General features: G+C 29.4%; 1 protein-coding gene across 1 annotated transcript in view; it reads left to right on the forward strand.

Annotated features, from left to right (window-relative positions):
- The window catches only part of LOC111060651 (D-beta-hydroxybutyrate dehydrogenase, mitochondrial), a 281,404-nt gene extending 269,613 nt beyond the window's left edge, over nt 1-11,791 (forward strand). The window contains exons 3-6 of the mRNA XM_039437445.1: nt 970-1,122; nt 4,643-4,832; nt 9,417-9,821; nt 9,977-11,791. Coding sequence (XP_039293379.1) covers nt 970-1,122; nt 4,643-4,832; nt 9,417-9,645 — 572 coding nt within the window. The 3' untranslated portion in view covers nt 9,646-9,821; nt 9,977-11,791. The remainder of the gene's footprint in view (nt 1-969; nt 1,123-4,642; nt 4,833-9,416; nt 9,822-9,976) is intronic.
- Nucleotides 11,792-15,131: the final 3,340 nt, after the last annotated feature.

Below are 15,131 nucleotides of genomic sequence, written 5' to 3' on the forward strand. Positions count from 1 at the left end.
GACCATTAACCAGCCAGATGAGCTGGGTAGGTCATCACGTCAATATACAATTTCACACAAAAGTTTTTGACAACACTGTCACGTCAAAAAATAATTGCAATATCTCAGTAATTTCCATCTTTATGCTCAAATCAGGTATACTTTACGAGTGAACTCAACATAATATGATTTCTAAGGCGATATAGTTATATTATCGTTTATCAATAATTCCAGTGTATGCTACACTTGTAAATAATTGTACCCGGCTTGACCATATGCTTCAATATCTTGACTGAGCGTTTGGTGAAGGCAGGCATTAGCCGTTTATAATATTATATTGTAAGGAATTGATTTTGTAAGTACCGTACACGGTTGTTTTACGGCTGTATTAGGTAGCTACTTACTGACTATCATGCCGAAGTGCAGTGGTGAAGGTTTGAATTACCATCCACCTATTTTTTATTAATTTAAATACCTATTCAAGATCTCTTGATAGTACAATATTTATATTCTACCTTTTTCCCCATTTCTGTAATATGTCCACATTTCGTCCTGTATTTTTTTTTTTTTTATTACTGTCTGATAATCTTGTTGAAAAAATCTTCAATGTTGTTTTCCATCACGAACTGCTTATTATTAAATCACTTTTTGCTTTTAGAAAAAAACGACTAGCAGTCAGATATTTTACAATGAATGAATTAATCACTCACTGTGACAACGAGATCTTTCGGCAGTTTTGCCATCTCCTTGGTTGTCCAAGAAGGATTGGTTGTCTTCTTGGTTGGTACAACCAAGAAGATGGCGGAACTGCCGAAAGATCTCGTTGTCACAGTGAGTGATTAATTCATTTATTGTAAAATATCTGACTGCTAGTCGTTTTTTCTAAAAGCAAAAAGTGATTTAAAAAATCTCTTATTGTTATTGTCAAGGAATGATTTGAATCACATTATAAATTGTTATATTTAATGATAAATGTTTCACTTTTTGCAGGACTATGGGGAGTGATCAACACAGCCGGCCTATGCATCAAGGGTAAACTGGAGGTCCAGGATCTGACCCAATGGGACGCCATGCTCAAGACTAACGTGATTGGTTTGCTCAGATGTGCTCGCACCTTCATGCCTCTGCTCAGGACTAAGAAAGGTACAACCAATCAAAATGTTTCAATTTTGTTTGAGTGCGAAAAGTAAAACATAGTTTACTGCAGTGATAATGATATAAAGATTATCTTATTTCTTCATATATGGTCTCTATAAGACAGTAATTGCAAAAAGTAAAACATAGTTTACTGCAGTGATAATGATATAAAGATTATCTTATTTCTTCATATATGGTCTCTATAAGACAGTAATTGCAAAAAGTAAAACATAGTTTACTGCAGTGATAATGATATAAAGCTTATCTTATTTCTTCATATATGGTCTCTATAAGACAGTAATTGCAAAAAGTAAAACATAGTTTACTGCAGTGATAATGATATAAAGATTATCTTATTTCTTCATATATGGTCTCTATAAGACAGTAATTGCAAAAAGTAAAACATAGTTTACTGCAGTGATAATGATATAAAGATTATCTTATTTCTTCATATATGGTCTCTATAAGACAGTAATTGCAAAAAGTAAAACATAGTTTACTGCAGTGATAATGATATAAAGCTTATCTTATTTCTTCATATATGGTCTCTATAAGACAGTAATTGCAAAAAGTAAAACATAGTTTATCTGCAGTGATAATGATATAAAGCTTATCTTATTTCTTCATATATGGTCTCTATAAGACAGTAATTGCAAAAAGTAAAACATAGTTTACTGCAGTGATAATGATATAAAGCTTATCTTATTTCTTCATATATGGTCTCTATAAGACAGTAATTGCAAAAAGTAAAACATAGTTTACTGCAGTGATAATGATATAAAGCTTATCTTATTTCTTCATATATGGTCTCTATAAGACAGTAATTGCAAAAAGTAAAACATAGTTTATCTGCAGTGATAATGATATAAAGCTTATCTTATTTCTTCATATATGGTCTCTATAAGACAGTAATTGCAAAAAGTAAAACATAGTTTATCTGCAGTGATAATGATATAAAGCTTATCTTATTTCTTCATATATGGTCTCTATAAGACAGTAATTGCAAAAAGTAAAACATAGTTTACTGCAGTGATAATGATATAAAGATTATCTTATTTCTTCATATATGGTCTCTATAAGACAGTAATTGCAAAAAGTAAAACATAGTTTATCTGCAGTGATAATGATATAAAGCTTATCTTATTTCTTCATATATGGTCTCTATAAGACAGTAATTGCAAAAAGTAAAACATAGTTTACTGCAGTGATAATGATATAAAGCTTATCTTATTTCTTCATATATGGTCTCTATAAGACAGTAATTGCAAAAAGTAAAACATAGTTTACTGCAGTGATAATGATATAAAGCTTATCTTATTTCTTCATATATGGTCTCTATAAGACAGTAATTGCAAAAAGTAAAACATAGTTTATCTGCAGTGATAATGATATAAAGATTATCTTATTTCTTCATATATGGTCTCTATAAGACAGTAATTGCAAAAAGTAAAACATAGTTTATCTGCAGTGATAATGATATAAAGCTTATCTTATTTCTTCATATATGGTCTCTATAAGACAGTAATTGCAAAAAGTAAAACATAGTTTATCTGCAGTGATAATGATATAAAGCTTATCTTATTTCTTCATATATGGTCTCTATAAGACAGTAATTGCAAAAAGTAAAACATAGTTTACTGCAGTGATAATGATATAAAGCTTATCTTATTTCTTCATATATGGTCTCTATAAGACAGTAATTGCAAAAAGTAAAACATAGTTTACTGCAGTGATAATGATATAAAGATTATCTTATTTCTTCATATATGGTCTCTATAAGACAGTAATTGCAAAAAGTAAAACATAGTTTATCTGCAGTGATAATGATATAAAGCTTATCTTATTTCTTCATATATGGTCTCTATAAGACAGTAATTGCAAAAAGTAAAACATAGTTTACTGCAGTGATAATGATATAAAGCTTATCTTATTTCTTCATATATGGTCTCTATAAGACAGTAATTGCAAAAAGTAAAACATAGTTTACTGCAGTGATAATGATATAAAGCTTATCTTATTTCTTCATATATGGTCTCTATAAGACAGTAATTGCAAAAAGTAAAACATAGTTTACTGCAGTGATAATGATATAAAGATTATCTTATTTCTTCATATATGGTCTCTATAAGACAGTAATTGCAAAAAGTAAAACATAGTTTACTGCAGTGATAATGATATAAAGATTATCTTATTTCTTCATATATGGTCTCTATAAGACAGTAATTGCAAAAAGTAAAACATAGTTTATCTGCAGTGATAATGATATAAAGCTTATCTTATTTCTTCATATATGGTCTCTATAAGACAGACAGACAAAAGGTTATTTGAAAAAAATGAAAATTGAGAGGTAAAAACGTTATTATCATGAACTCAAATATGGTATCAAAAGAACAACAAAAGAGATTTTTATGAAGTTTATTACAGTATAATGGCGATCATGAATACACTTGAAATAAAATAGAGTGCACAGATAATGTTATTATAATTATAAGTCCAGCGTTGTATTATAGATTAAGAAGAAACAAGGCTTTTTCGCGATTTTCTCGAAAACGGCTCCAACGATTTTGATCAAATTTATACCTAAAATAGTCATTGATAATCTCTATCAACTGCCACAAGTCCAATATCTGTAAAAATTCCAGGAGCTCCGCCCCATCTATGCAAAATTTGATTTTAGATTCCCAATTATCAAGCTTCAGATACAATTTAAACAAAAAAATCCGAGTGGAAAAGATTGAGCTTGAAAATCTCTACAATTAATATTCAGTAACATTTTTTCATAAAATTGAAAATATGCTCGAAATTTGAGAAAATGTGATTATCCTATTGAAAACTGTTGATTCTATTGAATCATTCACTATGAAGAGATAGTAGACCTTGTATGTCTCCAGCGTTATCGTCCTGTCACCAGCTGGCTCAGATCTTTGTTTATAAGTAGACTTGAGATGCGCGTGAACACTAGCGTTAGGTGATCAATTTTCATAACGGCAAGGAAAGTTGTGTGAGTGCGCCACACCAGATTTTTTGGTAAAGCTATGTGACGCTGGTAGTCTCTTACACTGTGCCGTTCTCACAATTCTCATCTGGCCAAAAGAGTGATAATAGACAGTAGTAGCATAGCCTACTATAGATAGATATCTAAAGTAAGCCATGGTAGTAGACATTAATCGGAGTTATTAAAAATTGATATGAAATTTGGAACATAAACTACCTGCTATACCATGGAATATCTTCTTATGCTATCTTCTCTCTATGATATTGAACATTATTTAAAAATTATCTCTATTATAATATATAAGATATTATAATGTCTTCTTCATTTAATATCGTCTGCTGTCTTCTCCCAATCATATTCTATTGTATTAATGATTTGTGATTGTCAATGAAATAAATTATATTATAATATATTATTATTATTATTATAAAAATTAATATAATAATTATTATAATATTTATTATAATAATAATTGCCTATATTATTAATATTTTCAATATTATTCTGACAGTTTTTGTGTGTTGTTTGCAGGTCGCCTGCTGACAATTGGCACAGGCATGGAGATGGGCTCAGGCTGTGTGGCGTACTGCGCAGCCCGCCACGCAGTGGTTGGCGCATCGGCCGCACTGGCTCAGGAGCTGCACCCTCACGGCATCCACGTCATCACCCTGCAGCCAGACACCATTCCCAGCGAGAAGCTATTCGCCAAGCCAAAAATATGGTCAGCATTCCAGAAATAACATTTATTCAAATGCTAAGCGAAAAACATTGTTTTATTTTTGTCACATCCACATTTCAAATCAAATAATATTCATTCAGAAAATAAGTAAATACAGCAGCAGAGACAAAATAATTATACATAGTGAATACTAACCCACAAAGACAACAAGTCTGAGTGTGGGGAATGAGTTCCATGAACTGCATTATAGTAACAATAACAGTTGAAGATTTTTACAATAAATAATTAAACAAGAGAATAAGTGTATTGGTACTGTAAAATAAATAAAAAAAAATCGTCTTTAAAGGATGTGGAGAGCACTCAATGCTGTTGACCTTAAATTTTTGTAGTATTAAAAAATATACATATACATGGTAAATTTATGTGGGAAGTTTTATTTTTGTCACATAAATTTGGATGTGACAAAAATAAAACTGTGTTTTTTCAATAAATCATGGAAGAATTCTACTAAGCTTATATCAATTCTAATTCTAAATTTTTTTAATGATAATCGATTTAAACTGAAGACCCTTCAGTCTGCTTGCGCTACCTGGTCGTGGATTCGAACACCGCCGGAGGAGGCATGGACATTTGATCATGAATATCAAAATGCTGTCCTCTCCCAATCATATTCTATTGTATTAATGATTTGTGATTGTCAATGAAATAAATTATATTATAATATATTATTATTATTATTATTATTATTATTATTATTATTATTATTATTATTATTATTATTATTATTATTATTATTATTATTATTATTATTATTATTATTATTATTATTATTATTATTATTATTATTATTATTATTATTATTATTATTATTATTATTATTATTATTATTATTATTATTATTATTATTATTATTATTATTATTATTATTATTATTATTATTATTATTATTATTATTATTATTATTATTATTATTATTATTATTATTATTATTATTATTATTATTATTATTATTATTATTATTATTATTATTATTATTATTATTATTATTATTATTATTATTATTATTATTATTATTATTATTATTATTATTATTATTATTATTATTATTATTATTATTATTATTATTATTATTATTATTATTATTATTATTATTATTATTATTATTATTATTATTATTATTATTATTATTATTATTATTATTATTATTATTATTATTATTATTATTATTATTATTATTATTATTATTATTATTATTATTATTATTATTATTATTATTATTATTATTATTATTATTATTATTATTATTATTATTATTATTATTATTATTATTATTATTATTATTATTATTATTATTATTATTATTATTATTATTATTATTATTATTATTATTATTATTATTATTATTATTATTATTATTATTATTATTATTATTATTATTATTATTATTATTATTATTATTATTATTATTATTATTATTATTATTATTATTATTATTATTATTATTATTATTATTATTATTATTATTATTATTATTATTATTATTATTATTATTATTATTATTATTATTATTATTATTATTATTATTATTATTATTATTATTATTATTATTATTATTATTATTATTATTATTATTATTATTATTATTATTATTATTATTATTATTATTATTATTATTATTATTATTATTATTATTATTATTATTATTATTATTATTATTATTATTATTATTATTATTATTATTATTATTATTATTATTATTATTATTATTATTATTATTATTATTATTATTATTATTATTATTATTATTATTATTATTATTATTATTATTATTATTATTATTATTATTATTATTATTATTATATTATTATTAAACGAAAATCCCAATAGAATGTTGTAAATCACCCCGAAGACTTCTGCTACTGCAAATATTGACAACAGGGTAAACAGCTAGATGATAATTCGATTAGCGCTACTATTCAAAAATTATTATTTGTCAGCCCGGGAATCGAACCCGGTATACTATCTCTATACTATCTATGATATTATGATATATGATAGTAGCGCTCATCGAAATTCCATCTACCTGTTTACCCTGTTGTCAATATTTGCTGTAGCAGAAGTCTTCGGGGTGAATTAAGAATTTAATTTGGATTTTCGTTTAATAATAATTATTATTAAACGAAAATCTAAATTAAATGCTGTAATTTTCACCCCGAAGACTTCTGCTACTGCAAATATTGACAACAGGGTAAACAGCTAGATGATAATTCGATTAGCGCTACTATTCAAAAATTATTATTTGTCAGCCCGGGAATCGAACCCGGTATACTATCTCTATACTATCTATGATATTATGATATATGATAGTAGCGCTCATCGAAATTCCATCTACCTGTTTACCCTGTTGTCAATATTTGCTGTAGCAGAAGTCTTCGGGGTGAATTAAGAATTTAATTTGGATTTTCGTTTAATAATAATTAATTCATTAGCATTTGAATAATTGCAATATCTCAGTAATTTCCATCTGTTGAAAGTATTTGAAATTGTAAGTTATCTGTTGAATAAGTTTCAAAGTTTGTAGAGTGAATATTGATGTTAAATGCTAGCATTTAATTTGGATTTTCGTTTAATAATAATTAATTCATTAGCATTTGAATAATTGCAATATCTCAGTAATTTCCATCTGTTGAAAGTATTTGAAATTGTAAGTTATCTGTTGAATAAGTTTCAAAGTTTGTAGAGTGAATATTGATGTTAAATGCTAGCATTTAATTTGGATTTTCGTTTAATAATAATTATCAAATACTTTCAATGCAGTGTAGATTATAACAATTATTTATCCAGTTTCTCCAACTTTTCGTCATCACTTCACTATGTTGTTACTGGCCTTCTGACCGTTTATCATTTTTATCTTCAGAGCGTTTTTTATAGATATGTAGATTGTAAATACATTCAAGTGTTTTAAGTGTAAATGGAATAAATAAAATAAATAGGTACAGTTAGATTTACCATAGAGAAAATATACCATATAACTTATGCTATATTTTCTCTATGGATTTACTTTCAACTGTGAATATTGGTTGAATGGAATTGAAAGTATTGATGAAGGCTATTGATTAACTTATTAACTGTTGCCGTATTTTATGATTGATGCTATTTCTATGAATAAATAATGTTCAAAATTTGAAGTCATATCTCACTAAGGCTGGCCACTAACGGTAGAACAAGCATGCATGACAAACAAGCATGATACACAGTCGTCATACATTGTTGTGTCATCACAGTGAAACGCTTTAAGCAAACATTTTTTGATGTTAGGTTTTTGCATCTCCAATTTTTTGTTTATTTCTTTGCTACTCTATTTGAGGTTAAATTACTTTTCTATCATTATTATTTGTTATTTTGCAGTGATTTATTTATTGTTTACTCTGTAAAGTGTATGAATTCAGGGCTACTTTCTCATATTCATAAAATATAATTATAGTACCCTTTAAAATTAATAAAATATTAAAAAACAATTACAATTTGTATTCTTGTCTTTTAATATTTCATTATCATTTTAACCTTCCGGTAGTCGCGCCCTACTCAATCACACGAGCAGTCGCGTGTTGTACTTTTTACAACATCCAATTTTCCAAGTGGTATGTACTCTGTTTACTGTCAAAACATATTAATTAATTGTATAATTACTTTTTCCATATTCTTGGATTATTTTACGCCTATGAACATTTGGATGATTACCATTTCATAGCCCAATAAGGTACACCAAGCAAAGCCATCAATTCTGTATTTATTTATTTATTTATGAAAAAACATGGAAGCATACAGGATTTCTCCCAAAAATTGCTTCCATAACAACACAATTACAATAGTTCGATATTATTGGTTCGATATTATTGGTTCGATATTATTGGTTCGATATTATTGGTTCGATATTATTGGTTCGATATTATTGGTTCGTTTACAGTCCCCATATACAGTCTTTCCCTATCTTATGCACAGTGCGACTTATGCACTGTGGCGACTAAATCGCACCTAAAAAGACTGAACCATTGCTCGGTTGATACTGCAACTCAGTGGGAGAGAGTTTTGGAATACATAGGTGACTCATTCACTGACACCACCCCATCCAATAGTTTGGGGCAGCAAAAAACTGACACTGTTGTACGTTTTACAACAGCGCGACTGCCGGAAGGTTAAAAAAATGATTTTGAATTCATTTGAGGGAGAAAGATCTTGAAACGACAGAGTAATTTTTCATTTCAAATAGGATCCCTAATGCAACCTATTGTCAAATATTATTCTTGTAAGAGGAATATTTAGCTGTTTCCATAATTTTCAACAGCGCGACTGCCGGAAGGTTAAAGGGTACTACAATTATATTTTATAAATGTTTACTTTGTGTTAAAAGCCTCTCGCTGATGATGAACATGTGTGCATGATCACTACCTCCGTAAACAGAGGAGGCATTACCTCCGGCGATTACGGAGGTGGTGGCATGATAGACATTCATGTAGGGAACACCATACTTGTTTTACCGTTAGTAGCCAGCCTAAGCGATCACATCAGCTAAATGATATTTAGCTACCAATTATTTTATAATAATATTGTTGTTGTTATTTTCAGCACAAGTAGCAGCGAGACAAGCTCCTCGGAAAGGTACCTGAAGTGCAATGTGGAAGTTGTTCCAGCCACCGCTATGCAAACCATAGAGGAAGCCCTGTTAACAGTCAGTCCGAAAACTCTCTACCATCTGGCATCGCCCTCTCCCCTCTCCAACTACATCGCCGCCATTACAGACCGATTCACACATGCGCACGACAAGAAAGTTGTCGCTGCTTCCACGCATATCTAGTCAGCTGGGCGCCAAATTCAATTTATCTCAAACGGCTTTCAATTTGGAAGTCAGAGAATTTTGTTTCAAAAATGAAATCTTCATTCAAATAGGTTGAGAAATTAAAAAAAGAATCTATGCAGCGAAACTACAGAATGGCCCATAAGTCAGTTGACAAGGGGATATTATAGATTAAGGCCCGGTTGCACAACAGCCGGTTAAATTTTAACCGTGATTAATCTCATGAGAACCAATCAGAGAAGGCGTTTCTGAAAAGACGGCTTCTCTGATTGGTTCTCGTGAAATTAATCACGGTTAATATTTAACCGGCTGTTGTGCAACCGGCACTAAGATTGCTAGCGTCAACTCACTTATGGGTCATTCTATATTTTGAAGCTGTAGTAAGATACTGTACACTTTGAATTGTTGGCATATTTTTCGAATGGAAAGCATTAATAGCATGTATAAGAAATGCTAAGGCCCGGTTGCACAAAAGCCGGTTAATTTTTAACAGTGATTAGTTTCAAGAGAACCAATCAGAGAAGGCCTCATTGATGAGTTCTGATTGGTTCTCGTGGAATTAATCAGGATTAAAATTTAACCGGCACTAAGAGTTTGGAGGGAATCTCATTATAGGAGTCTGAATTTGAGGAGTCAAAGGAATCAGAATTATGAGGCTTAAAGGATTTTAAAGGATTTTAAAAAGTATTATTGCTATCCGATATTGGTTGTAATTTTTTTATAATTCGTTCATTTTTATTGTACAAAACACTATAATAATAAAATTATGTCCATGGAGGAAAAACTAGGCTGAGCGTGTACCATTTTTATCCCAAATTTTGAAAAGAAGTTTCAAGTGAGAATGTTTCCTTGATAGAGAATGCAATATGTTGGTTGTATTGAAGTTGGAAAATGAATTGAGAGACATTTTGCAAAAAAGTTCTGTAGCCGTCAAACATCTTCACAAAAACACACTTTCCCAGGTTATCTGCTCATGGTGGAATATTGAAATCCATAATATTATCAGAGAGAGCTAGAGAGAATTTTACTCCTCTAACAGAAATTATGAGGAGTGGGCTATAATGTGAAATTTACTAATATTTTTTGTCGCCAGTGAAGCTTCACGTTTGAGAGCAAACTGTTCAAATTTTATATCATAGGACTTATCAATGAATTTAATGTGTTTTCAATTGAGAATTTGGATCTTATGTAGACCTATGTTTTGATGGACGAATTGAATACTAAGTACAAATTTACATCATTGAATTCTCCATTTCAACTCATAAATAAAAAATATACTCAAATTTATGAGTATTTCATAAATTTTGTATTTTTTTTTTTGCTCCCGTAAGTCACTTTCTCATTCATTAATTCTGTTATGCTCAATTTGAAGCCATAAGGTGACTTATGGGTTATAGAATTAGTTTTAAGATGTATATCCAACAAATTATTATATAATATTATGTACTGTGTGTGTATTATATTTTTGAAATTAGTAGAAAATTTAGGTGCTATGTATATTATTCTATCTGTTTCACTTTGAAGTATGTGCGAATTTCAACTTTATTTTAAAATATTATCCATCTCATTCATTTGTAATATATCATTATCATATTTTTCAATTACAATTAATAGTCAAATCATGAAAGAAAGAAATCTTTAGTTTTAACACAAAAACTTCAATAACTTCAACTGAAATCAGTTCCACTCCTATTAGTTTGTTTGGGAAACATTGTTATTAAAAATTTTCAATTTTGACAATTGCCTCATTCCAAGAACATAAATTGAAAACTGAGGTTTCAATTAAATTCACAATTATTGAGATCTACCAGAGATTAATTTTCAGATTTGGAATATTTTATTAGCTTGACTTCATAGTTTTATCAGAATTTGAATAAAATTGGTATCATATATTGCATAAGACATATATCTTCTTTTTGATTGTTCTATGAAGTAGCTTCTTTATTGACTCAGATCTTCTTCTGGGATAATAATGTAAATATTATAGTCAGTCATTTATGACCAGTATTGTAACATAGCCTGAGTCAAACTATCAAACCCCATGATGACAATTGAATGTATATTTAAATATTGTATATAAATGTGTCTACTAACATTCCAATGCTCATTGTAATATGCAAATATAAAGGAAATTACTATATTTTCAGTTGTTATTATTCTTTATTTGTTTATGACCTTATACTCCATAAGAATGTATAAAAATCATTTGAAGTGAATAATAATTATTTTTTCCTCCACCTACTGTCTAAAGTACTTACTTTACTCCCTGAAACATAATACTAAAGTGTCACTTTTTCGCTCTCGGTAGTAAAAAACAGAAAAACTCCCTAGGGAGGAAAAGTGACTCCATTTAAATTACATGGGAAGCATCTCTATTTTAAAACTTACATTGTAATAGATTAGAAGGTCTAAGCTCAGATGAGAAAGCGTAATAGAGGTGTCTGTCATTGAGTCAACTGAATTCAATACCACAACAAGAAATTTGATCAACTCATGAAATATATATGTTTGTATGATATTATATTCTTAATATTAGTAGACGATAAAAATTTAAACAATTTTTAAAATATTCTATTCTATTCAAAATACCAGCCAACAAATATTTTTGATCTGCAATTCAAATCTGAAACGCGTGATCAGGAGTCAGCCATTTTGGTAGCCGCTCAGCTGATATAATTGTTACAACTTTTGCCGATAGATAGCGCAATCGGCAGTGCCAATCAGCCGACCTGTTTTTAGGTTTTAGATTTTAGGTTATGTTGTTAGGAAACATTGTCACCAATACGTAAGTTATTAAAATGATTTTATTTGCAATTTTTATAAAAAAAAGGAAAATTAGGAAAAATGTTGTGTACATCACGAGCAAAAAATACTTTTTCTCCCTCAGGAAAATTGTTGCCCTCGGCTTTGCCTCGGGCTTCAAACTTTTTCCCACAGGGAGAAAAAGTCGTACTTTTCACTCTAGATATACAAATAACTATTCAATAGTTGACTGGTAATAATTACCAGTATTGTAGCTCTGTGAATGTTTTCAAAAACATTGACCGACAGTCAAATATCGTAACGTAAAATTGATCGATTCAACTTTCTTGCTGCCATACAAGATACGATTAGAAAGTTGCTGAAGCAATGATACGTTTTTTGAAATCAATTATGCATTAAATTACTATTCAGTTTTATTTCACATTCCAAAAACTAGATAGTGCTCTCCTTAGTAAAATTTGATTTTGCAAAAAGTTTAAAAAATAATATGAATTTGATCTTCCTTTTACGACCACCGAGGTACTGTAGAAAATAAAAGTATGATGATGATCAGCTGATTCTCTTGAACAGTGCAACATGTCGGCGGTGCGTTGTTGTTTGAATTTTGAATTTCAACTTTGTTTCGGTTCGGATTTTAGTGGTTTATTAACAATTATTTTGTTTCACAACAATTGCAATATGATTAAGGGCTTTATTAATATTAATAAGGGCTTCATGATTCGCTTGCACATTAATAATAAAATGAGTTGCTAATATATCAATGGATGAAAAGTAGTTCAAAACGAGCTAACAACCAGAGCAACCATCAACTATCATGTCTGAAACTGCAGTCTGCACAAGCAGCAAGCACCAAGCAGGCTTACCGGCCTGGTTTATCATCCCAATAACAGATAACCAATCACAGCGCTCGACTCAAAGTGAACTGGACTTCTCAGCCAATGGCCGGCTTCAAACCAATATCTATGAAGACTGAACAATTTGAGAAATAGAAGGTTCTAGAAGATTTCAAGATGGCTTGATATGTAGGCCTAAACTATTTGAATTAAATTCTTGAAAAAAATAAAATTAATAGTCTACATGAAAACTTGAAATTAACCCAATTTGACATGCGAATACGTTTTTGAAATTGTAAATGAGCAACTAACATTATAGTTTTTAACTCATTTAAAATTGATTCAAAGGATGATGAATTAATTATTGAATGAATATGAAACAAAAAGGGACCATCACAACGGCAGCCATAATGCAGGGCGAATAAAATATGAATATTATTAAATTTACTAGCAGGTAACCCGTGCTGCGCAAGGGTCTAATAATTAAGAACACGACAAACTGAGAACTTGAAGAATTTTTTAAATAAACCAACAACTATCCTCAGTAAATTAAGAATCTATATGCAAAATTCCAAGTTAATCAGTACAGTAGTTCAGACGTGAAGATGCGTCATCCGTGGATTTCCTATCTCCTACATGTATAAGCCAATTCTTTCCTTAATGATATTATAGGACAAGGCACAACTCATCAAATTTTTATAATGATGTCATTACGTGCTCTATTTCATGAAAATCACAGTTATTTAACTGAGATTATTCAAAATAAGCAATGAATCATAATCATTGAATTAAAAAAACGATTCACAGATAAACCAATAATATACAATAATTATATATGTATATAAATTTAAGAGTATATCCTCAAAATCCCTTACATGTATAATAATTTGTCAATAAATTGACTACATAAAAGACTGGTTGATGTCAGTTTGTCAAGTGAGCATAGCCCAAATTCTTGAGAAGGTAATATCATAGAGAAACGATAGCATATTAAGTAGATATCCCATGGTATAGGGCGTTTATGTCGCAACTTTTACTGTTATCCCAAGCCGATAGTTCACGTAGTTCTTTCCTATGCAGCTGTGTGACGCTGGTAGTCTCTCAAATTGTGCCGTTCATACACTATCACCCCAACAAAACAGTAAAAATTGACAATAATCGACAGTAATCGGCTTGAGATAACAGTAAAAGTTGCGACATAAATTCCCTATACCATGGGATATCTACTTACTCTATTGTTTCTCTATGGTAATATACTGGGGGATATTAGGGTAGGTGATTTAGGGGGTTTCCCTGTATGCTCCCGCACTAAAATGTTTGAATAAATAAATACTGAAATGGATCTCGAAGACAAGCATCAACTATGTGAGCAAGGAGTTGTAGCAGGAGATCAGATTCTTTCCTTCATAATATCATAGATAAAACAAATCATCATAGAGAAACAATAGCATAAGTAGATATCACATGGTATAGGGCGTTTATGTCGCAACTTTTACTGTTATCTCAAGCCAATAGTCCACGTAGTTCTTTCCCGTGAAGCTTTATGACGCTGGTAGTCTCTCATATTGTGCCGTTCATACACTCTAACCCGGTCAAAACAGTAAACATCTATAATAATCGACAGTGATCGGCTTGAGATAACAGTAAAAGTTGCGACATAAACGTCCTATACCATGGAATATCTACTTACGCTATTGTTTCTCTATGCTATCATATTATGGTAAATGGAAAGGGAAACTTTTGAGTGGAATCATAACACCAGATTCATTCAATCGATTATTATTAATATCAATATTAATGTCATATTAAACACATACGTTCATTTTGGTCCGCAAGACAACTGTTTGTACAGAAGCTTTCGACAACCAAAACAACAGTCATACATTCGAA

Source organism: Nilaparvata lugens, chromosome 11, assembly GCF_014356525.2.
Source record: "Nilaparvata lugens isolate BPH chromosome 11, ASM1435652v1, whole genome shotgun sequence".
NCBI lineage: Eukaryota > Metazoa > Arthropoda > Insecta > Hemiptera > Delphacidae > Nilaparvata > Nilaparvata lugens.